General features: G+C 47.6%; 9 protein-coding genes across 9 annotated transcripts, besides 7 other annotated features; 3 read left to right on the top strand and 6 right to left on the bottom strand.

Moving 5' to 3' along the window:
* Positions 1–1,041: 1,041 nt before the first annotated feature.
* Positions 1,042–1,156: a sequence feature (Protein overlapping with rRNA (N7515_003622, KAJ5138774.1) was converted to a misc_feature.).
* Positions 1,157–1,198: 42 nt separating this feature from the next.
* Positions 1,199–1,419: a sequence feature (Protein overlapping with rRNA (N7515_003622, KAJ5138774.1) was converted to a misc_feature.).
* Positions 1,420–2,768: 1,349 nt separating this feature from the next.
* Positions 2,769–4,211, top strand: N7515_003621 (uncharacterized protein; the record flags this gene model as incomplete). The annotated part of the gene is made up of 2 exons (XM_056664365.1): positions 2,769–3,369; positions 3,427–4,211. 2 exons carry the CDS (start codon positions 2,769–2,771, stop codon positions 4,209–4,211), a joined length of 1,386 nt encoding a protein of 461 aa, XP_056523422.1.
* A 1,105-nt stretch (positions 4,212–5,316) lies between these two features.
* Positions 5,317–5,471: a sequence feature (Protein overlapping with rRNA (N7515_003620, KAJ5138772.1) was converted to a misc_feature.).
* A 70-nt stretch (positions 5,472–5,541) lies between these two features.
* Positions 5,542–5,694: a sequence feature (Protein overlapping with rRNA (N7515_003620, KAJ5138772.1) was converted to a misc_feature.).
* Positions 5,695–5,736: 42 nt separating this feature from the next.
* Positions 5,737–5,755: a sequence feature (Protein overlapping with rRNA (N7515_003620, KAJ5138772.1) was converted to a misc_feature.).
* A 326-nt stretch (positions 5,756–6,081) lies between these two features.
* Positions 6,082–6,936, bottom strand: N7515_003619 (MBL fold metallo-hydrolase; the record flags this gene model as incomplete). Its single annotated transcript, XM_056664363.1, has 1 exon — positions 6,082–6,936. The coding sequence occupies one exon, from the start codon at positions 6,934–6,936 to the stop codon at positions 6,082–6,084; it is 855 nt and encodes a 284-aa protein (XP_056523420.1).
* Positions 6,937–7,503: 567 nt separating this feature from the next.
* On the bottom strand, positions 7,504–8,846 carry N7515_003618 (Zn(II)2Cys6 transcription factor; the record flags this gene model as incomplete). Its single annotated transcript, XM_056664362.1, has 3 exons — positions 7,504–8,088; positions 8,158–8,632; positions 8,686–8,846. 3 exons carry the CDS (start codon positions 8,844–8,846, stop codon positions 7,504–7,506), a joined length of 1,221 nt encoding a protein of 406 aa, XP_056523419.1.
* A 791-nt stretch (positions 8,847–9,637) lies between these two features.
* N7515_003617 (Neuraminidase) lies at positions 9,638–10,864 on the bottom strand (the record flags this gene model as incomplete). The annotated part of the gene is made up of 2 exons (XM_056664361.1): positions 9,638–10,259; positions 10,317–10,864. The coding sequence occupies 2 exons, from the start codon at positions 10,862–10,864 to the stop codon at positions 9,638–9,640; spliced, it is 1,170 nt and encodes a 389-aa protein (XP_056523418.1).
* A 1,247-nt stretch (positions 10,865–12,111) lies between these two features.
* Positions 12,112–14,950, top strand: N7515_003616 (glycoside hydrolase superfamily; the record flags this gene model as incomplete). Its single annotated transcript, XM_056664360.1, has 3 exons — positions 12,112–12,386; positions 12,448–12,561; positions 12,619–14,950. 3 exons carry the CDS (start codon positions 12,112–12,114, stop codon positions 14,948–14,950), a joined length of 2,721 nt encoding a protein of 906 aa, XP_056523417.1.
* Positions 14,951–15,041: 91 nt separating this feature from the next.
* Positions 15,042–15,070: a sequence feature (Protein overlapping with rRNA (N7515_003615, KAJ5138767.1) was converted to a misc_feature.).
* Positions 15,071–15,124: 54 nt separating this feature from the next.
* Positions 15,125–15,311: a sequence feature (Protein overlapping with rRNA (N7515_003615, KAJ5138767.1) was converted to a misc_feature.).
* A 549-nt stretch (positions 15,312–15,860) lies between these two features.
* On the top strand, positions 15,861–16,099 carry N7515_003614 (uncharacterized protein; the record flags this gene model as incomplete). Its single annotated transcript, XM_056664358.1, has 2 exons — positions 15,861–15,882; positions 15,933–16,099. 2 exons carry the CDS (start codon positions 15,861–15,863, stop codon positions 16,097–16,099), a joined length of 189 nt encoding a protein of 62 aa, XP_056523415.1.
* Positions 16,100–17,302: 1,203 nt separating this feature from the next.
* Positions 17,303–18,918, bottom strand: N7515_003613 (uncharacterized protein; the record flags this gene model as incomplete). Its single annotated transcript, XM_056664357.1, has 2 exons — positions 17,303–17,973; positions 18,036–18,918. The coding sequence occupies 2 exons, from the start codon at positions 18,916–18,918 to the stop codon at positions 17,303–17,305; spliced, it is 1,554 nt and encodes a 517-aa protein (XP_056523414.1).
* Positions 18,919–20,376: 1,458 nt separating this feature from the next.
* N7515_003612 (CAZyme family GT25) lies at positions 20,377–21,704 on the bottom strand (the record flags this gene model as incomplete). The annotated part of the gene is made up of 4 exons (XM_056664356.1): positions 20,377–21,136; positions 21,207–21,277; positions 21,328–21,471; positions 21,528–21,704. The coding sequence occupies 4 exons, from the start codon at positions 21,702–21,704 to the stop codon at positions 20,377–20,379; spliced, it is 1,152 nt and encodes a 383-aa protein (XP_056523413.1).
* A 741-nt stretch (positions 21,705–22,445) lies between these two features.
* N7515_003611 (uncharacterized protein) lies at positions 22,446–24,294 on the bottom strand (the record flags this gene model as incomplete). The annotated part of the gene is made up of 5 exons (XM_056664355.1): positions 22,446–22,673; positions 22,730–22,853; positions 22,903–23,149; positions 23,204–23,814; positions 23,876–24,294. The coding sequence occupies 5 exons, from the start codon at positions 24,292–24,294 to the stop codon at positions 22,446–22,448; spliced, it is 1,629 nt and encodes a 542-aa protein (XP_056523412.1).
* Positions 24,295–26,621: the final 2,327 nt, after the last annotated feature.

Raw genomic sequence — 26,621 nt, 5'->3', positions numbered from 1 at the left:
TGCTTACCTTTCTGTCGTGGCGACAGGTCATCACAAGTGATGATCCGCTCGGGCAAGGCCTCCAAGTGACATAGCAGTCTCTCATCGGCGCTGTCGTCGATGAGGGCCCGAATCCTCACCAACCATGTCTCCTCATCCGTCAAGGTTTCTGGTATCTGGATATTTCTGACCTCTTCCGCCTTATAAGCGCTGGTGAACTGGATCAAAACGTCGAAGAGATATTTCGGAACCCGTGGCGGGAGTTTGTCAAGCCGCTTAATTGAACACAACCATTGACGAATACACGAGGTCATCTGAGATCTCTTGCCAACTGGACTACCGGCGAACATGCAACTTAACATTAGGAAGTCGACCGTTTCGTTCTTCTTCAGTTCTTCCCTCTCAAGGCGAATCGAGTCGGCTTCCTCAGCCATCATGCAGGCTTACAGGCAGCAACACACTATGAATAACGGCATAGTTAGAGAGTGCTGCTACGAAACACCAGGGTGGTGATGAATGGATGGATGTGTCAACTTACCCGAGTGGTTGGCGAGGGGATGAGTTGTTGACGAGGGGATGAGTGGTGACTGGAGGGGATGAGCCACGCAGACCCGAGAAGAGACTGAGCACCGAGAAAGGCTAGTTGGTCAGATGCTGCTGGAAGCAAGACGTCAGAGCTGCCAAACGGGAAGAGGCAAGGAAGCAAGTTACAAGAACAGAGCAGAGATGGAAGAGAGGGAAGCTCGAGATGGATGTGAAGGAAGTTCGAGATGAGTGAAAAGGAATGAACACACAAGGGAAGCAAAATATTATATAGCGCCGGGTCTCTGCATCGCCGGCGACGACACGACGACAACCGTTCATGAACAAATGACGCACGACTACAATGGACACCATATTGAGGCTGATTGACGCGCAACCTTTGGAACAATAGGTACAACAACCTAGCTTAACTCACCCAGAGTCTCAGTGACTGGCCGCCTGGCGTATATAGAGTCTCCTCCTAGTAGCTCAATATGTATTGCTGATGGATTGAGGATTTCTGCAGTGGTTCGTTCCACTATGGAACTGCAAACCGGAGTTAAACCCGTCGATAGCTCATGTGATTCATATGCTGGCAGCTGGCAGCAGCAGCTCCCAGCCTCCCTCACGTCGGGTGACATTGGCTGGCTCAGTGGTTTTCCACCGATATGCACAATACACTTCAGCAGCTAAGCAGTTCAGCTCATCCAACCTGTGAATTATAATTCTGCTCACTATTTACCCAGTACATACGACCATAGGGTGTGGAAAATAGGGCTTCCCGTCCGCTCAGCCGTACTCAAGCCACACGCCGGTGAGTTAGTAGTTGGGTGGGTGACCACCAGCGAATCCTCACTGTTGTATGTTTTTGTTTTTGCATTATTTTATTTGCCATTAAGGATGGGCTATCATTATTAGACAGTTCGCTCAAGAATTTGAGGGCCCCTGCTTGCCAAAATCTGGACCCACCCTCGTTGATATTTATCCCTGTACTACTGCCATGGTAACGATGAAAACAAACCATTCTTGCCATATAAAATGGAAGACACCCCTGTTTTTATCCCGTCTTAGCGTTACGCAGACAACATGGAGCACCAACCAGTGGCTAACCAGTTCTGGTCCCCTTGGAGGGAAACACCTCTCAATGAATCACTCAATATTGGTACAGACTCATGATAGGAGCGATGAACATCGCTCTTTGCTGGATGAGACTGATTCTCGTGTCATACACGAGCGAAATCAGGCGATGGTCGACCCGAAGGCTGCAATTATCGAGCACGTCGTCTCACTTCCTGACTAGTATCCCCAAACACATGACGGTGGCTATGCATACGTAGTCAACCTGCGGGGACACACAAATCAGGAAGCGTACTCCGTACAATACGCTTACTTCAGTATGTGCCTCCAGAAACTGATGCTAAGCTTTCACTAACTATCAAGATACAGTACCCCTACACTACAATTGGGACCGAAAAAGTTGCGTTTAATCCGTTCCTTGGTTGCAAGACTAGGAAATGAAGATTAAAGTGTACTGGGGTTTCTACTTGCACCTTCGCAGATCCGCGAATTAAGGTATCCACCCACTACCTTGCGGACCAAGATGAATTTGAATCTCTTTCAGAGATTCGAAAGAATATCAAGCAAAGGTAGCCTATCTAAACAGCAGATTAAGCAAGAAGGTAGCCTGTCTTCGAAACCAAAACTGACTTACTCCACACTAGCCTTCTGCTGTCTAGACAGGCTAACTTCTTGCTGGATATTCTTTCGAATCTCTGAAAGAGATTCAAATTCATCTTGGTCCGCAAGGTAGTGGGTGGATACCTTAATTCGCGGATCGCGAAGGTGCAAGTGGAAACCCCAGTACACTTTAACCTTCGTTTCCTAATTTTGTAACCACGGAACGCATATCAGAGAAAGTGTCAAAAACAGCTTCGTTAAGTCGTTGTACTCGTCGCTCCGCTAGAATCTAAAACATCCCGTGACTTCCCTAGCCGCCTCATCTGCGCCGTTGCTATGGCGACCGACTAAGACAACACGGGTCCCGAATGTGCGCTCTAGTAGTTAGACGTAAACCTATCACCTATCAAGCAATCAATACGCCAAGCTACAGGTAAACTGTCCTTTTCAGAGGACGACCCTGTGGTGCGTATAATTAATCGGAATCTCATCGCCTGATCATTGACTTAACCCAAAGTCGTCCGGTAAAGGCCTTCGTAATGAGGTCACGAAATTCACTTCGGGCTCATCGACAAAGCTCTGTATATCAGATGTTCATTCGGCCAACGTCTTCCCCTTGTTCTTGGAAAATTCCTCTTGGTGGACTCGCATGCAAGTCATTTACGGCTTCCAGGGACTTTTCATCTAGTGCTGACTCCAGTACACTCTCCTTCAAATATGTGCCGATAGAAGGAGTCGAGAGACTGGAAAAGTACCAGCCTGGCGGATATCACCCTATTCTGATAGGAGACATTCTTCAATCCCGATACCGGGTCGCCCACAAGCTAGGATATGGAGCCTATTCAACCACTTGGCTCTGCCGGGACTACCAGTCTAATACATACGTGGCAGTCAAAGTTGGGACGGCTGATTCAAATGATCGTGAAGTCGATATCTTGGATTATCTCAGCTACTCTTCCCCACTTGATCATCCGGGGAGGGCAATGATACCCTCAATCAAAGATAGATTCGTCCTCCATGGCCCTAATGGCACCCACCCTTGCCATGTGACAACCCTAGCAAGGTGTAGTGTCTCTGGTGCCAAGGATGGGTCATACAAACGCATATTTCAGGCCATGACTGCTCACTCGCTTATTGTGCAACTTTTACTAGCCGTTGAGTATATCCATGGTAAAGGAGTTGTTCATGGAGGTTCGTCACCATTCTTCACAACATTATAACAATCCACTTACACAATAACTACATCAGACCTTCATACGGGTAATATCCTTTTATGTCTCCCAGCCAATCTTGGTCAGCTCTCAATCGAAGAGTTATACGAGAAGTACGGGTCGCCTGCTTCAGAACCAGTTATTCGGTTTGATGGTCAGCCCCTTGACTCGAGTATTCCGTCTACCGTCATCCCTCCTATCTGGCTTGGAAAAGCTTCAGAGGAGTTCTCCCTTCCGGAATCTAGGATCTTGATCAGTGATTTTGGAGAGGCATACAGACCCTCTACAGAGTACCGATATAGCTCGCACGCCCCTATATCCTTTATGCCTCCTGAAGCCCGACTTGAACCGGAACGTGGCCTTTCTTTTTCAGCTGATATTTGGACACTCGCATGTTCCATATGGATAATACTCGGCCAGCGCCCCTTATTTGAGGACATCCTTGCCACGCCGGACGATATCATAGCCGAGCAGGTTGATACTCGAGGGAACTTACCCCTACGGTGGTGGGAGAAATGGGCGGCGCGTCATGAATATTTCGATGAAAGTGGAAAACCAAACCAAGGTCGACAGGTGAGGCCTTGGGAAGACCGCTTTGAAAAGCACATTCAACTCCCACGACAACAGGCCGGAATCCCAGGTTTTGATGCAGAAGGGAAAGCTGCTGTTATGAATATGTTGCGGTCGATGCTGACTTTTGAGCCGGAAAATCGGCCAACTGCGCAGAGTATTGTACAATGCGAGTGGATGGAGAGATGGGCAGTACCGGACTTTAATAAGACTCACTTTGGGGAGTGCCGGGGCCGCGGACAATTCTCATGATGCTGTTCATTACCCTAGTATATGCTGTATGTTGTAGCCACATGCAAAATCTTCCCTGCACACCCGGGTTTTTTTTTCTTACTCCCCAGATAAATAGAATGAAAGTCCAGGAGGATGGATCTATGAGAAATAAAAAGAAAGAGAGAGCTCGTCAACTATGCGTAATAGATGCATACCCTGCAAAACATTCAACAACCCCAGCTATGGTTTCGTCGAGAATAATAATATCACGTGTGAGATTTGCGGAAGGTGAGTTTGTACCTCTGAGGTCATGACCGGAGCTTTGCCCAAAATGGAAGGCACGTGGAGGCCGCCTTCCAGTGACACTGTGACAGGTCTTCGTCCACAGTAGCTGACGTGCTCCCTCTCTGCATTCTCTCTGCGCGCTTGGCTCTCGCTTCTTTGGTAAAGATTGTTTCAAGCAATTCTTTTTCAACATACTGTGTAAGTGAGACTTCGGAATCCTTTGGAAATATACCAACAACCCAGAAAGTATCATCCATCATGGGCCAGCAACGCGCCAGAGATGTTGTCAGCGCCGCTATTCCGCAGCTCCTCCTGGGACCCTACCATACCCACTCGTCTGCCTTGCATGACGTCAGGTGTGTTGGACCCATGAGAGAATGGGACGGCTTTTTGATGAGGTGCTCTCGACGATTGCGACCCAAAAATGGTTCATACCCGAGGTTATATGGGACCCAAACAGACGGGAGGGCTGGGTCTCTATTGCCGAGGAGACTCTTCGATACTTAGTGCCAGATTCGGAAAGCGAGTAGTTTCACATCAGGATAACGGGACAGGGACAAATGACCTGGCACATGAAGCCCTGGAGGATGGGTGTGGTCGACCTACTAGATACATTAAAGAACATTGACAATTATATCCATATCAATTGGGTTTTAAATCATACACAGTGATAGATAGGCTTAGGTCCGATGTACTAGGTACCTACCATGTAGTTGTCGTTAGCTTGATATATTTAGTAGACATGCCCGTCAGATTGAACGAATTCTCACCGGATCGTCCTCGCTAGAATTCTTCTCCGGTATACGACCACCATGTTCCGGTAACCCGTCGGCTGAAGGATATCCAAGTAGCACTGGACATGGCGGAGATGACTGCTGCTTTGCTGCTAGTCGGCATTAACCTGAAAGATCTTGGGAGTTGGGATCGATATAAGATTTTGAGGCGATTGAACAAGCAGAAAAAGGACGAATTCCTAAGATCGGAACGGGTGTCGTCGCAGCTTGCTCTATCACGGTCGCATTAATGTCTCTGGTTTCAACGCAAACAACATTCTGCATTCTACTTTCTGTATAACTATAAATAGGGCGTTTTATGTCATATATCTTATTGGTATTTTTTTGAGTACATACGACCATAGGGTGTGGAAAACAGGGCTTCCCGTCCGCTCAGCCGTACTTAAGCCACACGCCGGTGAGTTAGTAGTTGGGTGGGTGACCACCAGCGAATCCTCACTGTTGTATGTTTTCTTCTAGTTTTTGTCCTCCTATATCTCCTATAGGACAATTTACCTGCTTTAAAGCTGTATTGACGCAATGGCCATAGCCCGTACCCTGTACGGAGTAGTCACTACGCAACCTTCCAAGTACTAAACTGTACTATATAGATCATATTTCTATCGAGGGGCTATTTTTCTGTTCTTTTTCGGTTTGGTGATATGTTCCTTTTTGGAAAATACAAATTGGATTGGTAAGCGTGAAATCTTACATTTGGGTCTGAGAAATTTGTCTAAATCAACTTACGGTAAAAAGAAAACAAAAGAAAACAAAAGAAAACCAAAGAAAACCAAAGAAAAGAATTGAAACAGAAATAGAGCCATAGGCCCGCAATAGTGAGAGATTCACAATCAGAAAACAACCTTGGGAACACCAGGAACTGTCCAGCACACCTTGTCCAAAAATCCCTCTTGTTTGAAAACCTCCAGCAACTCTGCTCCGCCCTCCTTAAAGTGGTCCCACGATTCGAAATGAATTGGAACCATGAAATCAGCGCCAATGTCACTGGCAAGCTGAACAGCTTGTTTACCGTCCATTGTAATCTGAATTGGACCGGTTGGGAAGTCAACGGTAGCATTACCCAAGTTGAAAATGGCTGCGGTAATGTGCCATTTCTTTCCAATCGCGCGTAGCTCATCAATGTAGACAGTGTCTCCGGAGAAGTAGATTGCATTAGGCTTGCCAGATGAATCAATACCGAAGGAATCGGTCTCTAGGACGAACCCTGTGACTTCTCCAATTGGGAAGTGCTTGCAAGGGGTACCAGTGATTCGGTACGTTTTTCCTCCGATACAAGAAGTCACAGTCTCCCAGGGGCAAATGCCAATGACTCCTGGCCGTGGGCGCAGGTTGGAGGCACCGTCCACGGTGGTAAACACCTTTCGACCATCCAACAGCTTGCGGCCTTCTGGGTCTAAATTGTCAAGGTGATCCTCATGGCTAAGAAGCACAGCATCGATAGGCGGCAGCTCATTAAGCTGAAGCGCTGGTCCTTGCTTGTTGACAAGGTGCGGTGGTGGGGGGATGCTGTCAAGACCGTACGGTTTCAGGTCCATTTGCTCCCAGACCGCGGTCGTATCATACTCCGTCCCTTCGATGGCCCCGAAGAAGGGATCGGTCAGGAAGTTGACTCCATCAATGTTGAGAATTGCAGTTGCAGTGGTGATGTGTGTGATTGTAAGGGTTGGTTTGGATGCTGCTGCCATGGCTGCGGTAGGTAAGAGCGAAAGTCGGAGATGTAAACTTTTGATACTATGAATTGATTCAATAGAATGGAATACTAAGACCCTCTGTTCAAGGGAAACAGAGGTTTAAATACATTGCCTTTCTGAAAGCATTAGAAATTCTCTTTCATGCTATTGATAATGTAAGTTCGGCTCATCCCACCCGTAGACGGAGAAATTTATAATAAGTCGGCGGGATGTCCACGGGTTTATTCAGCAATTCAGCCCCAGTTATCAGTGGCTGTGACGCATGTCTTGGCAATTACCCCTACAGATGCCAAGTGCGTCGTGTGGCATAATAATGATCCGGCTAAGGCTATGATGTGTCGGAAGAGACGGATTGAGGCACTATGACAAAAGCTTTGTTGACGAAGCGGAGTTCAGCCAAATTCTCTCGGGTTTGGACGTCCATAGGTTACAGTATTTGAAATGGCCGAGCAATTGATGTTTTCGAGGAAAAAAATTCAATGTGCGAATTTCGACATAAAACATGGATAACCTGCCAAAATGTCGTTCAGTAGTGCTGTGAAGATAGACTGATAATTTCTGCTATATCCAATCAAAGCCAACTCGTGTGTCATGTAGGAGAGCAGACGCTTGAGATATCCAGTTTTTCGGATCTCCATCATCGCGTCCGACTGCGGATAAATCAGACTTTTTTAACACCTCTGACTCCGTGCCCAATGGAGCATTCCATAGCTCATCACTGTCTGGCATGCAAAAGGACAAGTCGGCCAAGTCCAAAAGATCGTTTCTGCCACTACTGGAACATTCTCCGCTCAAATGAAAGGAAGTGGGAGTGGACAATCGGCACACCTTATAGAGAGCTAGTCCAAATCTCTTGATCTCTTCAACGCTCACATATACAAGCGCGAGTGGTGCATCAGCTTCGTGTTGCAGAAGCATTTTGGGGTAATAGAAAATACCCCACCGTCGACAGCTTTGAACAAGCGCAGTCAAGAGGTCATATTTGTCGTCTGGTAATCGGCATCGCATGCCCAAATCTGTACTAGCATTCTCTCTTGCAATGAAAAGAGAAAGGATGATATTCAAGAGCACACTTTGAAATGATGTTATGGGCCACGAGGTATTTGTTTGTTGGCGTGGACTCGAGTTAGAGATGCACCATTGGTCCTAGAGCAAAAGATGATATTAGAACACAATTCTATATGCAGTTGATGCCATAATGCTTCTTCTTCTCACCATTTGAGCGTAAAATGCGGAACATAGTCTATTATGTAGACGTATTGATGCGTCTCGTGCCTCCTGAGTCCCTTTAACCCAAAGCCCGATTGCGACAACGGATTGAACAAGTACACAAGGTTCCTTGACGAAGTCAAATGTACTGCGATGGAGAAACGGCCATCTTGGATGGAATGTATCAAAGTAAATATCGATATGGTCATGAGCAATCCACCGGGGAGCGTCAGAAACGGAATCATTAATCATGGACACAGGCGGCAAAGGGCAGCGATCATCGATCGAGAATTGTTGTTCGCTTACGGTTTCACCCCCACTAGGCACACAGAAGATGCCGCGATGTTTACAGGCATTGCACGGTAATATGCCATCACAACGTACTTTCCGTACATGACATGCAATACATGCCCTAGATTTCCGAGATGGCGGTAGTTCTCTCTGCGGATGGTAAGTCCGGATATGGCGTCGCAATAGGTCACTGATTACTCTCTGAGTTGAATGTCTTCCCACGGGATCGGAGAAACCACTCACTTCCTGGTCAGGACGCTCTCACAATAAGGGCAGGTGAGATTGATATCCTTATCATGATGATTACGATGTCGATTCAGGTGCTCTTTGCGCCGATATTTGGCGTTGCAATCTGGATAGTCACATTGGAACCACAAAGGAACAAAATCGGCATGAGGCGGCATTGTGCAGAATTTTCGCTGGCAAAAGTGAAAGCAAAAAAGGAGAAAGTTATGACGGGGGAGCTGCGGTGGATGTCACCAATGAAATTACACTCCCGCTTGATGAGTAACTCCACACTGTATGCAGGTACCAAGATACCCCTGGCGAGAGATAAATCACCCAGGTACCGGTACTTTAAGCGTGTACCTGTTCGCGTTAACTATATGCAAAAAGTGAACAGGACATGTGTGCAGTACCTTTCTAAATAGAATATCAAGAAAAGTCTTCTGTCCAGTTGTCAGTATTCACTTGTGGGTGCCGAGTTCGAGACGCGTGTTTAGCGATCTTTCCGTCAACTGGCAAGTCTCCAGCCAACTGGCAAACCTTGGTTCCGCCAACTGGCAAGATCGTTCACAAACTGCTTAATCTCATCGACATAGGACTCAGTGGTACCAGGTAGGTCCACACCCAATAGGGCAATAGGGCGACCAAGAGGCTAAAAACATATTGTTGAACATATTCAATAGCTTCAACCTATCGAGCTACGCACCGGGCTCCAGGTTAATGTGAGCCATATCCACATGTGTTTCTTTGCACATACCTAGGTTTAACCTAGATCTCAGGTCATAGGTAGACCCAATCGACATACTATGCAGGATTCATCAAGAGATCCAACTTCAACGCTCATCACTTCAGGATCGACTGGTATCTAAGGCAAGATACATAAACAAGAAAACAGGCTTTCTCCGCAGCAACGCCGCCCACTGAGCATCATCTGGCCGTTAGATAAAACAGGATACAATGAAACCATTTTCTAATTACCAGCAGGCTTCTTCAGGGTATCCGTCAAGCTCACAACACTGAGATAGAGCGGATAAACCTCTGTTTGAGCATACACACCTGCACCCAGTATCATCAAGTGATCGGGATTCTTTGAAAACACATGGAGGCTGCGGCTGTATGCTGCCGGCTGCGGTGTGGCGTGAATTTCCCACTGATCAGGCTGGCCATTGGCTCTGTTGGTGAAAACGCTGGCATAATCAGCGTCACTGACAATGATGGTTCCGTTGACACCCCCGACTGGAGACCAGACAACATAAGGAGACGAGCTTGGCTGGATTCCGTCTACAACGATTGGATAACCGAAGGCATAGCGGAAATCGAATGGGCTATCAGCCAGTCGATAGTAGACTGGGTAGCCTGCCCCAGACCAGCTATCGCCCCCTGGGAACTCGTGGACCAGCATCCACTTCTCCAAAGGTGGAATATAGGAAATGACCGTCATTCCAGGACGGTCAGTATAGTTGAGATATGCCACATCATCTATCACAGCGCCCCAGGATTTCAAATCGGTCGATTCCTGATGAGCAAGCTTTTGGCCATGCAGAGGGTCACGCTGATCAGAGTAAAATACGCCAACTGTGTGGTTGAAAACCCTGTAATTCTGTCATTTAGCGACTTGGTCAGAGAGGAGAATGGGCAGGGCAGCTCACTGGATGAATGGTTCCCAGATACACGGATTCCCATTTGTGGTATCCGGTCCACTGCCTCTCGCCACATTGCTGACGAACTTCCAGGTGTAACCTTTGTCTTCACTAGCGTATATGTCGATATTCGTGCTCTCAGGGCCCCAGCTGTTTCCACTGGCTAGAACCGTGCCGGCTGGGAAGTCGCCAACGGCATACGGTAATTCTGTCAGCGCTGGCTGAGCTGACATCCCCAGTCCATTAACCTGGTCTGTCATGTTTGAGATCCAGGACCAGGTAGCACCGCCATCTGCACTTCGGAATATCGGGAAATATGGAGTTTTGTCCCCCCCATACGAGGCTGTTACAAGGAGACTTCCATCTGATAGTTCGACTTGTCGCGGATAGAGAATACTGTGGTTGGAGTCAGGCTGGAAGATATTATTTTCCGCAAAAGTCGACCATGGTCGTGGTGCTGCTGGATGAGGAGGAGGAGGTGGTGGTTTATGAGGAGACTTGACCGATACGGCACAGCTAAGGCTGACCAGGCCGAGGAACAAAATCTTGGTGAGCATATTTCTCAATCAGATCTGAGAGAGTAAAACCAGTCTGAGCTGATTGATGGCGGTTTGTGATTTGTTTCTCTTGAGTTGCCAGTGATCGACATTCGCCATCATTATATACTCTGCATAATTTGAGGTCCAGATGCGGGGAACTTCCTAGTCCTGATCAATTTAGGAAATTCTCCGTGGCGACGAGTTCAGGAGCTCATGAGATTACTAGTCCCTGACATGCAGCAAAGCCTGGCCGGCAGTCTTGCTAAATTGGCGTTCCTGAAGATTCAGGCTAAAAGCCGAAGCTTTCATAGCCCCTAGTGACTAGTCCAAATACCGTATTTGTAGATGAGATCTCGATTTGTGAATTTCTCAATTAGCCTAATCGAATTGATCTTCATTACATGAATGAATAATCCTCGATCCTTCGTGATTTAGCCTGAGCATCGGATTGGTTCTACTAGCTGCTGCTGAATACCTCCCAGCGATAATTGATGGCTCTCCTACGCAAGGCAGCTCAGAACCAAGATATACAGCGCTGTGACCTACACTGGGATTACAGACAATATTCGCCTAGTATTCGGCTTTGATTACAGGGGAAAAGGAAACTACTAGGGTGAAACTAGCCACAGGGTATGTAGGCGATGGTGCCTAAGGCTCCCAGGCAACTTCCATTGAGTTCTGCGGGGAAAGAAGCTTTACCGGTTTTTCATTGTCAACGAAGTAGTTAGGGCACCACTCAGGGATATCGTTGTCTGTGCCTCTTCTTTTGTAGCTCCTCTTCTTCCTTCTATAGCTCATCATTATTTATTTTCCACAATTGAGTCCGACCTGGGACTTTTTAGGAAGGTCGCTAATGACATTGCATATTCGCGATTTTTCAACAAGTTGTTACTTTCCAGCGTTGGCTTTTGGCAATCAACAATCTCTCAGAAGTGTCTCTATTTACTCCGTAGAAGACGCTTTACTACGTCAGTATTGTCTGAAACTGTGGCTTCACAGGATGTAACCTGAAGCTGGGGGCAATGTAGATCCCCGTGGGGAACATTTCCCCTCATTCAATTGTGGGGATCTCGGAACTGCGCGAATTGCGGAGAGTACATCCTGGTGTCTGCTAAGTGCTAAGCCGGTAATTTAGCCTAGGTAGTGATCGATCAAGAAGCCCTACAGCTTCGACTATACAATGAAGTCTATATAAGTCTCTTATCAAGTCTGTCCAGCATAAAGTGACCAACGAATTTGTATTCCTTGGCACAGGAGAGCCAACAATGACAATGCCTCCCAAGCTCATTCGAGCTAGTACTAACGTACTACTGTCACTCATCGGAGTACAAACGAGTGTCAATGCGGCAGCTATCTCTGACAATAGCGCAGCACCGACGGAAGCCTACAATGCATCATCAACCTACCTTGGATGTTATTTGGATCCCAGCGTATCCATCTTGAGTGCAGCGAAAATTAGCACAATTGGTATGACGCCGCAGTACTGTGCCAACTGGTGTGGTAAACGGGGATTTGAATATGGTGGCATTGATTTCGGAACGTAAGTTAACTGCACTTTGGATGCAACAGTACAATTACCTAAACTAACACCTGATAAAAAGGCAATGTTTCTGTGGGAGTGAGCCCGACTTTAGCGACGCGACCAAAACCGATGACAGCAAATGCAACTCCAAATGTTCGACTGAACCATCTAGTTCATGCGGAGGGAACTATGTGTAAGTCAAATGCAGAGTAAAAGACGATATGATCACAAGATCCTGATATGCCAATAGGATGTCTTTATATCAAATCCTAGATCCGCAAGGGAACTCACCGGACACCGCGTTCGTGCCGGCCTGTCAAACGGAACCTCTCTCCAGTCACCCAATGTGCGATACTTCAAAGAGCATTACTGAGCGAGTGAGCGCACTTGTCGATTCCATGACGGTGGAGGAAAAGATTCTTAATCTTGTCGATGCTGCAGCCGGATCTGACCGTCTCGGGTTGCCGTCCTACGAGTGGTGGAGTGAAGCAACACACGGTGTCGGCGGTGCACCAGGTGTGCAATTCACCAAGCCGCCAGCCGATTTCAGTTCTGCCACCAGCTTCCCTGCACCAATCCTGACAGCGGCCTCCTTCGATGACGCCCTGGTTCGTGAAATAGCGAAAGTAATCGGAAAGGAAGGACGAGCGTTCGCCAACAACGGCTTTGCCGGATTCGACTTCTGGGCTCCAAACATCAATGGTTTCAGAGATCCTCGGTGGGGAAGAGGGCAAGAGACGCCTGGTGAGGATATTCATGTTGTGCAGAGCTATATCCGCAACTTTGTCCCGGGACTTCAGGGTGATGACCCTGAGCACAAGCAAGTCATTGCAACATGCAAGCACTATGCAGTCTACGACTTGGAGACGGGCAGATACGGAAATAACTACAACCCTACCCAGCAGGACCTGGCTGAATACTTCCTGGCCCCATTCAAGGCCTGCGTGCGTGACACGGAAGTAGGAAGCATCATGTGTTCATACAACGCAGTTTCCGGCATCCCAGCTTGTTCAAGCGAATACCTTCTTCAGCAGGTGCTGAGGGACCACTGGAATTTCACTGCGGATTACAACTATGTTGTGTCTGACTGCGGAGCAGTCACAGACATCTGGCAATACCACAACTTCACTGATACCGAACAAGCTGCAGCATCCGTTGCTTTGAACGCCGGAGTTGATCTGGAGTGCGGCTCTTCGTACCTGAAGCTCAACGAATCTCTTGCCGACAACGAGACCTCGGACAAAGCGATGGACCAGGCACTGACAAGGCTATATTCGGCATTGTTTACGGTCGGCTTCTTCGATGGCGGAAAGTATAGTGATCTCAATGCCTCGGACGTTGATACCCCTGCCGCGCAAACCCTCGCGTATGAGGCTGCAGTCGAAGGCATGACGCTTCTCAAGAATGACAAACTTCTTCCCCTGGGTCCTTCGCATCGATACAAAAGCATCGCCGTGATTGGTCCGTTTGCAAATGCCACGACTCAGATGCAAGGTGACTACTCAGGCAATGCACCATACATAGTAAGCCCATTGCAAGCATTCGAGGGACATGATGGCTGGGAAGTGAATTATGCCTTGGGCACAGCAATCAACAATCAGAACACCACTGGATTCAGCTCGGCTCTTGAGGCCGCAGAGAAGTCTGATTTGATCATCTACCTCGGTGGCATTGACAATTCCCTGGAGGCCGAACAGCTTGACCGAACTTCTCTCACTTGGCCACAAAACCAACTCGATCTCATCACAAAACTATCGAAGCTCTCTACCCCCATGATCGTTGTCCAATTTGGTGGCGGTCAGGTTGATGACAGCGCCCTCCTGCAGAACAAAGGAATTCAATCTCTGATTTGGGCCGGTTATCCCAGCCAAAGTGGCGGCACTGCTCTGCTTGATGTCCTTCTTGGCAAAAGATCACTGGCTGGCCGACTACCGGTCACACAATATCCAGCCAGCTACGCCGATGAAGTCAGCATTTTCGACATCGACCTTCGCCCGAATGGTTCATACCCTGGGCGAACCTACAAATGGTACACTGGAAAGCCTGTTCTCCCATTCGGCTACGGGCTTCACTACACGAAGTTCAAGTTTGAGTGGAAGGAAACTTTGGACCATGAGTATAACATTCAGCAGCTTGTTGCCTCTGCCCAAAAGAAAACCAGTGGCCCGATCAACGACAACACGCCCTTCACCACCGTCAAAGCGGGTGTCAAGAATGTTGGCCATGAAACTTCCGATTACGTTGGCTTGTTGTTCCTTTCGAGCGACGATGCAGGCCCAACTCCTCGGCCAAACAAGTCCCTGGTGTCTTACCTGCGCCTCCACAATATCACTAGTGGACACGAGCAGGTATTAGACTTGCCTCTTACCCTCGGCTCACTGGCCAGAGCGGATGAGAATGGAAGTCTCGTTATTTACCCAGGACATTACAAGATTGCATTGGACAACTCTGAGAGCTTGAGTTTCGAATTTTCGTTACAGGGAAAACCAGCAGTGATCGATACGCTTCCCATGCAGGATGCAGAGTATGATTTTACTGTACCAGTTCATATTGAGCCAGCATCCACTGAAGCGCATTCTTAATGATGCTCCAGTGTTGTCCTTCATCCGTGGATTGGATGCCTCAAGCCATCAAACCATAAGGATCTTATAGCTTTTCATGTTGATTTTCACCATGCCACAGGACACTTTTCCCTTTCCTATGTACGTAGATAGCTCTCTCCTTTCTTCCATCCTCAACCATTCCTTCCACTTTAGCTCATCCAACTCCTTGTTAAACATAAATCTGCTCACCATCATGTTCAGTACATACGACCATAGGGTGTGGAAAACAGGGCTTCCCGTCCGCTCAGCCGTACTTAAGCCACACGCCGGTGAGTTAGTAGTTGGGTGGGTGACCACCAGCGAATCCTCACTGTTGTATGTTTTTGCTTTTGAAACATAGCCTGTTCCTGGAGGACCTATCTCATTATTCTCATACACCTCGGCAGTTGAGGTGCTGAATAGAAGAGGTGAGGTTATCGACATTGCGGTAAACCCTAATCCCTGGACCCTGATCACCGAATTTTATTCGATTCTATCGGCAAGCAGTAACATAAGAGTTGGCTAGATAACGTGTGACAGAGAAGGCCGAGGTCATTTCTGCCTCCTGACCCTCCTTCTGCCTTGAAGTATACATGATGGGCGCCGGATTAGATCACGAAAGCTCACTTCTGTTATGATCGTTAATCGTTATCAATACGATGTCACGTGGTTGTGCCGGATTCCCCGCTTGGAAACCTTGAAGGGGTTGTGATGTTGATCATCTTCTTCCCTTTCAAATTCCCATAAATCTTCAGACTTAGCAAAGCTTGACCCTTAATCTACTCTAGCGTGAGTCCACTGATATGGTATCTGACTCGTTGAACACTTTCCAAGCCCTAACCCGTTCATTCGCACTAGATACCCACTGTTTCCAGCTGCAATAAAGGGAAGGGTTTCATCATCTGCCAAAATGCCTGTTACGGACGCACTCCGTACGTATCTGCTTGCAACATTCAGAATGTGAAATAAATTCTGACTATAGCAGAGCCACCTCTCACCCCAGCCGAGCGGGCTATTGTTAAGTCCTACGGCGGCTGGACTGCCTTCATGCACAGCTTCGGCCTGAAACCTTTCATAGAGGAGGACGCCGAGGAAGGAAAGAAGATCCTGGAGGCATTTACTCAACCGGATGAAGAAGAAGACAACTAGAAGAAAGACTCTGATTGAGAGAATGGAAACTGGTACTTGGCTGCATGGAGCCTGAAGATACGGGAGAAGGATTAGCATTTTTTCCTACATTGCTACTTCCCCTCTGCCCTCACTTATTATGCTGTATCGATGATATGTCTCTCGGGACTTGCCAACTTTCTATCCGTCTTTATCGAGGGAACTTCCATGAATGCTACCACGAGTCACTAGGGGCCTGAAGCAGTCCCTGAGGTTATCAAACCGATTCAATGCGACATCTGATGACTTATCAACAAAACTTCTGCGCCTGACTGTGATTGTTAGATGAACCGGTCTTCTCTGTAGACCGGAAGTTATCGTAAACTCCTTGTTTGGCTTCAGTAACTATGGGAATGACTGCTGGCACCCCCACTAGTCCTAATATAGTAAACGCATTTTTGGGGCCCGAGGACCCGCTTCCTTGATGCCATGGTGGTTTTGATTGGCCCGGCTCCACCAATCACGTGCGAAGATTGACCTCAACTTCCTCAAGGACCAAGGTACTGTACGTACGTAACCGATCGCTTCTCTGTATCTTACACATACTACTGTGTAGTTGTGAGTAGCTGAGTTCAGCGACGGAGTCACCCAGCCCAGCTCAGTGCTTCCTCAGTGTCTCGTTATATCTGTTTAATTTGCATCTCGGCTCAGTGTTCGTGGTAAGACGTGGTCAGGCTTCCTCGGGTTGGAGCAGTCTGACCCGACGCAGCATCTGAAACATACCATCGACGGCACCCGAGATAAGCCAGCTTCACCGTTGTCCGGGATTCCTTTATTCCAACACGGTACTCAATGAAGCCCGCCGCGATGGCAGAGACTGCAACTTCGTCAGCCGCATCAAGACCCGGTTTCTCATAATTCCTGATACCCACGGACTTCATGGAGCTTCCACTGATGTCTTGAGGAACTGTCATAATTGCGATTTCCGGGGCAAGACTGCTCGTTCCTGCTCTCTTGCTCAATGCCGTTTCTTTCCGGTGTTTCCGGAGATGATGTGAAACCTTTCCAACAGGCTGCAACAGGCTATGGGGGTTTTCGCACTACGTGGCTTCGATATATCAAGGTTTGGACGTTTAAAACGCTGGTTTGGCCCATTTAATTTCAAAATCTCCGGACCATAGATCATTTCATCAAGACATTCCGCCCTTTTTCACAACTGCGTATCTCCAAACAAGTTCATATACATCAACGTGAATAGACCTCACGAAGCTGAAGCTCGGGGCACTTGAAATTAGGACCAAGATCCTTCTCGAGTGACAAGTCAACTGATCCTCCATGCGGAAGGTGTCTTGCTACCTTGACAACATCCAAAGAATTCTTCGAAAGAGCAAAGATCTTATCCATCTCTTCGAGACTGCGCCCGGCAGTTTCAGGAAAGAGATAGTAGATAATAGGAACCATGGTCGCATTGCAACCTGCAAAGATAACGAAGTATGTCTGTCCCATACTGTTGAACGCGATGGGTGTGACACTGGTGAGCAGGATACTGACTGCCCAGGAAATGCTAATACTGAAGCTGTTGATGGTTGTTCGAAGGTGCAAGGGTGCGATCTCTGTCGCATAGAGATATGGTATAGCGCCGAATCCAATGATATAGCTGAAATGAAAGAGGAAAATGAAAAAGACTGCTCCGCGCATTGCGAGAGGGTTATCCGTCTGCGTTCCGAGTCCAGCTACCAACGCTAGACAGACGGTGTTTCCGATTGCACTGCCCAGGAGTAAGACTCGACGGCCGAGTCCTTCGATTTTGAGCACACAGAATGCCCCGCCAAGGGGACCGACCAGTTGGTAGACTGCTGCCAGAACGGTGCATGTTGAGTTGCCAAGGGAGAGATTATTTTCGAAGATTGCAGTTGCTGTAATAGGGGAAACGTGTCAGTATGTGGGATTTAGGGAGTATGTGCTTTGAGAGACAAACTGTAGAAGGTAATGACGGTTGCGCCGGTGAGCTGGAGAAACAGCATCGCCCCAGCAGCAAGCAAAGCTCGGTGAAAAGTTCTTTGAGGGCCCATATGGAAGATCCGTCTCAGTGACTTTTCCCCAGATAAATCCAAGGATGTTTGGACGTCCTTTATCTTGGCATCGACAATCTCATCACCGACAGAAGTGTCCTCGAGAGCAGCTAGGACCTCACTAGCCTCAGCAATCCGGCCTTGTCGGATCAGCCAGCGGGGTGATTCCGGTAGGTAAATAATGGAAACCAGAACAGCGAGAGAAAGCAACACGACAAAAGCGAAAGGAAACCTCCAAGCAACGCTGCCTCGTGTGAAAGACATCCCAAAGTCCAAGAACAGCGCAAGCGCACACCCAAGACCGCTGAAAACCCCCTTCATGCCAACATGGGCGCCACGCTTCTTTGCAGGTGAGATCTCAGATTGCCACAGCGGGATCGTGGCCAGAAAAACACCAGTTCCAAAGCCAAGAACTACACGCGATGCAATGAGCTGGCTGAGAGCACTCGCACTAGCCATCAAGACCGCTCCAAGGACTTGGATGACTGATCCTGCCATTATTGTGCGTCGGCGGCCTAACCTGTCGCCTAGCCATACGCAAGACAGTGTACCGAAGAACCCGCCTATAGTGTAAGCAGCCACGACGAGGCCTTGGATTGTCGATGCACGGGATTTGTCTTCGGCAGCAGCGATGTCGATCTCGGGGAATTGATCTTCGAAGTCCCGGAGTGTCAGAACACCGCCGAGTAATGACGCGTTGTATCCCGTTGTCAGGATGCCTGGCATGAGGACACCCAGGATAGCTGCGATGTTGAGGCTATTGCCTCGGAGGTTGATGAAGCGTGCCATGTATACGTATACACCTCGGAAAATATAAGGGTATGTATGAGAGATCGGCGTGATTGACACTAATCAGCAGTATAAAGAGGCTTTCTGCGAAAAAGGACTATCAAAAGCTGTCAGCTCGCTGAGATTCCCCAGATTTAAAGGAATTGAGAATCGCCGAAGGCCGGTTATATCGGCTTGTTCACAGTCTGGCTTTTGCCATTGCATTCTTTTGTTCATCATTTTCTGGTCACTTTCAACTTCAGAGAGTAACTTCGAGTCACATGCTCCAGCGTAGGACATGCAAGGCTGTTGGGATCATTCTTGCCGACTCGATCTAGAGCAAAGGGCTCCCGGTGACCGGCAATATTCCAAGGAAGCAGGAAGCCAGAAGAGGGAATATTCTTGGGATGGGACCCAGGAATGCACAAAAGGGAGGTAAAATTCATACGGCTGGTTCGAAGAGAAATGATAGATGGAACGTCTCGGTAGATTGGTGAAGAAACCCATAGTGGATGGAGTGAACGGTAATCGAGAGCCGATGCAAGGAGTTAATCTAAGGTCCCACATGAGTCTAGACACCTTCATTTCATCACCTGAAGCTTTTACATGCTGTACGGTTGATTGCTGAGAGGTTTTCAGAGAAGAGATGCAACAGAAGGGCAAAGTAAGGCTACCGATATTACATTACGGTTATTAGCTTAGAGCATATCTTCAAGGTGCTCAAATAGGCAATTTAAAAACTGCATGATAGATGATATGCCCTCGCTAACCTCCCGCCCTAGTCTTCCGACCAGAAACTAACCGGGCCGAGCCTTCGGAAATTTGAATTGGCTGAGCCCTGCTGAAATACCACTTAAATCCAAGGGCTCCAGGCACATGACTATAAGGTATTCAATCACTATTGGCTGAAGGTGAATGCCAAGGGGGAAGGAATTTCAAATGGAATGATACTATAATGAGGTTACAATTTACTGATGTACTGTAGTACCTAACCCATTATGTTCCTGTCCAATCTAGGTAGATTTCAATTCCTAGAACAAGCTCATTTGCCGAGCAAGGGGATTTGAATAAACCTTGAAAGCTTATTATCTACCGCACTAAATGCCCGATTCAACTGAACACTTGGGCTAGACAGTTGGAAACTTGAGCGCTCCCAACGAGAATGCGAAGAAGCCGGGTATTCAAGGAACCGATGATTCCCAATTCCAATTCTGCGAATGGCAATTGCAAGAGAAGTTATTCGAGGCATCGAAGCAGAGTGCTCGAGACTAGATCCCAGAGCGACCATAGAAGCAAGAGCGGATGGCGGCTGTGATTCCCAAGGTTTGGCCTGGATCTATCCGAGTTGAACCAGATCTTAACAAGCATCGCCGTTAGACTAGCAAACCTAAATCAAACGTACCTTAGAAGGCCAGCTGAAGTTGGAAGAACATAAAGCACAAATATTTTGTATGATAGTATAGACGCAGCAATAGAGAATTAATTGACAAGATGTCCAACAGGATAGACAAACTCCTTATGCTTGATCTCTTTACCCGACCACGGCACATCCTCCTCTTTCCATTGCGAGTAAACAATCTCCTCCCCAGCAACCAATTCCCTAATATTCTGCCTGGTGCTATAAACTATATTCCACGACTGCTCCCCGTGATAATCAGTATCATCATAGCTCTCAATATCTGAGTCCCGAGCAGAAGAGCCAGCCTTCCGATAAGTCCCAATTAAATTGGGAAACGGCGCCCAGCACTCGATCTTCCGACGGCCGTTAATTCCCGCACACAAATCATTCAGCGCATTGTCAACCGGGCTGTCCAAGTGATCGAGAGAAAGAGCAGAAACTATTTTCCTCGCACCCCTGTTGGTAACCGCATACCCGAACATGCAACAGCCCATCTCAGCTTGGTAGATAAATCGCGTCGAGTCCTCGGCCAATTCGGGATATTGTTGCTTCCACTTATCAGTGGGTCCGCCCCAGGTGCCTCGATTGTGTACACTGGGGACCGTGGGATCCATGGGGATAGCGTAGAAGTTCGTTTCGTTCGCGTTCGGGCCCGAGGCACATCCGCCTATCCACAAGAGATCCCAGTCGGTTCCGTAGGGAGCTTCCTTGGATACTTGGTTGATTCCTTTCAACGCGTGTAGCCCGCGGGCGAATTCACGGAGTTGGGACTTGAGGTTCACGTCCCAGTCTGCGTCGTCTTCGAGAATCAGAGCTGTGGAGTAGTCGTTGCGTACCACACTGTGTGCGTGTGTGTATGCAGAAGTTAGCTTGTATTCCTTTTTAATAAAGAAGCCCCGGGAATTAGTACCTGACCAAGGCATTCATGTGAGCACGCCAACATGCGATAGCAGTGGGCTTCACGGATGAGTTATTCAATCCCTAAGGTGAAATTAGAAGGCAATTGTTTTGGGTTCATTAGCAGTACTTACATCGGGCATGGCTTTGGGATGTAGTTCATCCGGTCGCACTCCATCAAGCCATTCGACCATGAAGCCCGACACTGAAGCTGCCAGGGTCAGGAAATCGCGCTTATCCGTCCGCTCTTTCATGCTAATGGCATATATATGCTCAAACTAGAGATTTTTCTGCGGTCAGCGGTTAATTCTTCAAGACGGGAGGAGAAACCGACCCCAAGAGTGCGATTCTGAATATGTTCATAGCCGCTATCGCTCATAGAGCTGTGAGAGAGAGTAGGTAGTGACTCGGGCCATGCTTTGTCTCCAAATTTTTTGAAAAGTAGTGTAAAGAGAACATAAGCGGCAAATGCCGTTATGGCCATTTGGAGGGCCTTTCCTCTGGCGATCATTGTGAAAGGCGTTGACAGTCGCTAGGCTGATCAAGATGGAATCATGACGAGATCTCTGGAGGGCGGGAGTCAAAACTCCCCAGATGCCCTATGCTCTACGCAAGCAGACATACTGTCATAATGTTCATCTTTACATTCCTCGATGCCGGAAACAGGGCCCTTGATGCATCGCGATCTTAGTCCCATCCAAATCCGGATCTGATAGGCACGTGACATAAAATGTGGGTCTACCGGCGTATGGGTGTTCGTTGCCTTGTTCATCAGGTTCCGGACAACCGCACAGCCCTTCTGAGATATCTAATTACTTCAACTACGACAATCTATAATTCTATGATTGTTTATGCTTCATAGGCAAAGCGTTAATTTCTAAATCCCATTTTCTCTCCTTCATCTCAGTCAGAAGATCAGAAAATTTCCTTTTCTTTTCGTCCTTTTCGTCTGTCTGTGTCTTCCGATCCCTCCTGAATCGAATCAACTGGCAAGTATTTCAAGTCACGGTAAAAGAAGACACCAATTTTAAGTGCACTACCCAGAGTGAATATTTAACATCAAATCAATAAGGTTATTCATGAAAGTTAAAATCTCTTCATAACTACTACATTCGGCCCTCTTTTCCAGTCATCATACCAACACACTAAATCGTTCATTGCCCATTATAAAAGCTCAACGCCAAAAACAAACACAAAAGCAAAAGCAAGTCTATCAGCCATCTATCAAAACCGAAACAATCATAGCACATATTTAAATAGCGACTGGGCCAGCACCTAACCTATCTTTAGGTCCAATACCTTTGTGCCTAACAGCAATAAGACCGATTACCAGGCCCAGTCCAGCAAGACCGACAGAGCACCAAAGACCCGTGGCGTACTGCTGTTCTAGACTGTGTCCTTGCTGAATATCGACAGCATCAGTAACAGCCGCTGAGATAGCCAACGCAACACCAGAGCCAATTTGGAAGGCAGTATTCAGCTACAGAGAAGATCAATATATCGAAAGGCACATGCGACAAAAGGGCATGGACTCACCATTCCGCCAGCCAAGCTCTTGACCTCGACCGGTACACTCGTGAGGACCACAGTGCTCGTAGTAACGAAGATGAAAGACACGGATGAGATACTGATGAGGGACGTGGGAAGGACATTTAGCCAGCTATGACAGTTAGCGTAGATTCACCCAAGTCAAAAGTGGCAATACATACAATCCAGCGTCTGAGTTCGAAGTCAAAGCGCTCGGTATAGGAGCGACTACAGCCAGAACCAGACCGATGATGAGGAGGTGCTTTCCATTCATGATCTCAAGCAGTTTTCCCGTGCCGAGTGAGACAATGAAACCAATGGCACCCATTGGCAGAAAGCGAAGAGCTGTATCGCCAGCGTTTAGCTTATCTACTTCCTGCGCAATAAGGACGATATAGTAGATGACGTTCTGATAGGTTCCATAACCAGCTGTGCCTGAGTTAGTACCGCCTAAAGCATGAACTCGGAAATTGGACAACTTACTGAAACCAATAACCCAAAGACCGGCAAAGTTGCGAATCTTCCACAAAGACAGCGGCATGATCGGGTTGCTGATGTACTTCTCGTAGATAGTGAACCCAACAAGGAGACCAACAGCCAGGATCAACAGCACAATAATGAACGGCTGGTCCCAGCCGTAGGTTCCACCACTGGATAGCACAAATTGGAGCAGGATGAGGCCAGCAGTGGACATCACTGCGCCAATGTAATCCATTCTCTCGCGTTTCTTCTGGGAAGGAACATCGCTTGGGAGGACAATGAAGCCCAAGATACCCAACGCTCCAGTAATTATGATGATCAGGTAGAAGATGTATCTCCAGCCCAATGAAGAGGTCAGGAATCCACCGAAGATAAGACCGGTGCAGAACCCCAAGGTACCAGAAGCTCCATAGATTGACAGGGCACGAGTGCGATCCACACCGCTGAAGTAGGAACTGATGATGCCAATAGCTGAGGGAACAGTCAAAGCGGCTCCAATTCCTTGGATGCCACGGAATACCGTGAGTTGAATGAAGGACTGCCCAAATCCGATGGCTAGTGTCCACACAGACAGCCAAGCAAGACCCAGGCAAAGAATCTTCTTTCGTCCATATCTGTAAAACTTAGGATCGGGCTTCCATCAACATGAAAGACAAAAAGGGAGGGCAGCCATACCGGTCAGATAAAGCACCAGCTAGTAAAAGGAAACCACCAAATGACAAAGTATACGCAGAAATCATCCATTGCAAATCGGTACTCGAAACGTCAAAGTCTTTTTGAATCGACGACAAGGCAATATTGGCGCTCGTCATAAAGACATTGTCAAGAAACTGAGAGCCGGATGTAACGAGCAAGATCAAAGATCCTTTCCAAGACCCCAATCGACCGAACTGATGTGGGATCTTTTCAAAGATAAGCGGATCCTCGCTCCCAGCCGGGGAAGGGAGCATGTTTGCGGGAGTGACCATACCCGAAGACTCGGGACTGGAGATAATAGTGGGTTCAATGACTTTTGGGCCTTCCACGGTGGGCGTCTCAACATCACCATGTGCCTGATCGCCACGCGGTCGGCTGAAATAGTCAACAATGCCCATTGTGTCAGTTTGAGGATTGAGTGAAAGATGAAAATGGATCTCCAGGGAGCACTGGCACCTACTCTCATACTAATATAGGATTTACTACTGTTAGAAAAATCAGAATCTTCAATCGATCCAGTTTAAAAAGTGGAGTGAAGTCTTTCGGATTACTTCTTTAAGCATTGATCTTTAGACTGGAGAATATTCCTTCGGGTTACCTCTTTGAGATGGAGGAGGCCCAGAGACCCACGATGAACCCACGAGGAGTGGAGTGCGAAATCCACTGGGGCCTGGGCTGCCGCTCGCACATGTGGTAAAGTCTTTAATCAGACAGCGTTATAGGATAAGATGTGGGATAATGCTATCCACATGCTGTGTGTGTGTGTGTGTGTGTGTGTTGTCTAATCCTCTACAATGCAAAGGCAATAACGCACCAAGTCAATATCAGAGATGTAGTGTAAGTTTAAATTCGGGCATCAAAAAATTTGCACAGCCGAAGGTTATCGGCCCGAACGCTAAGCCCAGACCCGTAACTTTGTTATTGCGGGATCCCGGTAGGGCTACGCGGGTAGGTTAGCCCTTGATACCTCCGAAGCCACAACATAATGCAAGGCTCAGAATAGGTTCCATACAAGTAAATCTAAAGGCTTGTCACTAGTATTGGCAAAGAATTTTGTAATGTGTGCAAAGACTGGGCAAGATTTGCCACGCCTAGTTTGACTCACTCGCTTCGACAGCTCATCCCACATTCCTCACGTAAAGTACTCTGTCTAGACCTCTTTGTGAACGGCTCCAAATTTTCAAAACAAGTGGAGCAGTTCTCGTCTCCGCTATTGAATTTTTCGATCAATCAACATCTCCCAGGGTTTGTGTTGAAGCAACCTGCACACAACCCTCTGGTTAAGGTGGGACTATTGCCGCCGATGCTCCACTCCTTCTGGAACCTACGTACAGTACGTAGTAGTAGTGGCTTTTGATGTAGGGTTCTAAATCCTCTATTACCTCGCCAAATCCATGAATATGTCCAACATACAGTACTTACTAGGTAATGGCCTAACTTTGGGACCCTCGGATCACTTGTGCCAAGCCAAATGTGGGTAGTAGAAGCATCATCTTCAGCTGGACGAAGCTGATCGACACTTAAGCAAAAGCTTTGACCACAAGATCAACAAGCATCTTGACACTTGCCGCATATTGCTGGGTAAATCTCGGCTTGGGAAATCTACATATTCGCGCACGTGTGACGCACTGTCATGTACTCGACCCTTGCGCTTTGACAGGGAAGTTTCGCTAATGTGCAGATCAATGTATGTAGTAGTATGGACGTGCACACAATGAATCTCAGGAACCCACGTGCTCCAAATTTAGTTACACATTCAATCGGTATAGTTACTAGTCTGTAGGTATAGTTACTGTGTAACCAAGTACCTCGATTGGATTTTGTAAGCGTCCTCCAGGTCTTCAATGATTCGTATGTTTTTCTGTGATAGGTTGCGTTACAACGGCGAAATATTGAGGCTTCTAATAACGCTCATCACAACCCCACAATAGATTAGGATTCAATCCTACAATAACCCCAGAACCACAGGAAACACGCATCTTCAGAAAAAGAGTAGAAATGGTCTTCGTCACATGGGAGCATATGCACTTGGCTGTAGGCCGAGTTACTCTGCATGTACCACAAGCAGCTGGCTTTGCATGAAGTCAACATAAGCTACACTAGCTCTTTCCACATCATCTCAAATAAGGAGCTACACCTAGTACACAGTGCACATTAAGCGATTGGACACAGGAACAACGAAGAGCAGACAAGTCCGGCAGGGTTTGCCACAAAGTCCAATCAGCCAATCAGAGACCTTGATCTGCAGTCCAAAAGTGACGTCATGTTCCTGCCTCAAATATATGGCATGCATGTTCGTTAACTTAAGCTAACCCAGCCAGGTTAGCTCCATTAGGTTACCGTTTAACTATTGGTCGCCAATCACCAAGTCCGGAGATGACAACCCCAGTGTGCTGCTGGAAGTAGATCGAAGAAAAATGCCCACAATGATGACGTATCTCACTTCGTCAGGAGGCACCACACATATCCCCGCATGCTCTCGTTAGAGCACTCTCGTCAGAGAGAATCAAATTGTCTGCAGAGTCTTGATCTATCATACCACCCCTCAATTCCACATACTACAAACTGGCTCAAGATACCATTCCTCACTGCAAACAACACCGCAGATTCTCGCTCAGCCTGTCGCTCAGCCTCTACCTTTTGCCATGCGAGCCAGCCGAAGACTTGTGGGCATATAACAATTGGATGGTTACCACAGTCTCCACATCATATCAGGCTCTCAGCA

Source organism: Penicillium bovifimosum (assembly GCF_028826915.1).
Source record: "Penicillium bovifimosum strain IBT 22155 chromosome Unknown utg000003l_segment0_segment0, whole genome shotgun sequence".
Classification (NCBI taxonomy): Eukaryota; Fungi; Ascomycota; class Eurotiomycetes; order Eurotiales; family Aspergillaceae; genus Penicillium; species Penicillium bovifimosum.
This window is presented reverse-complemented; position numbering and strand designations above follow the sequence as displayed.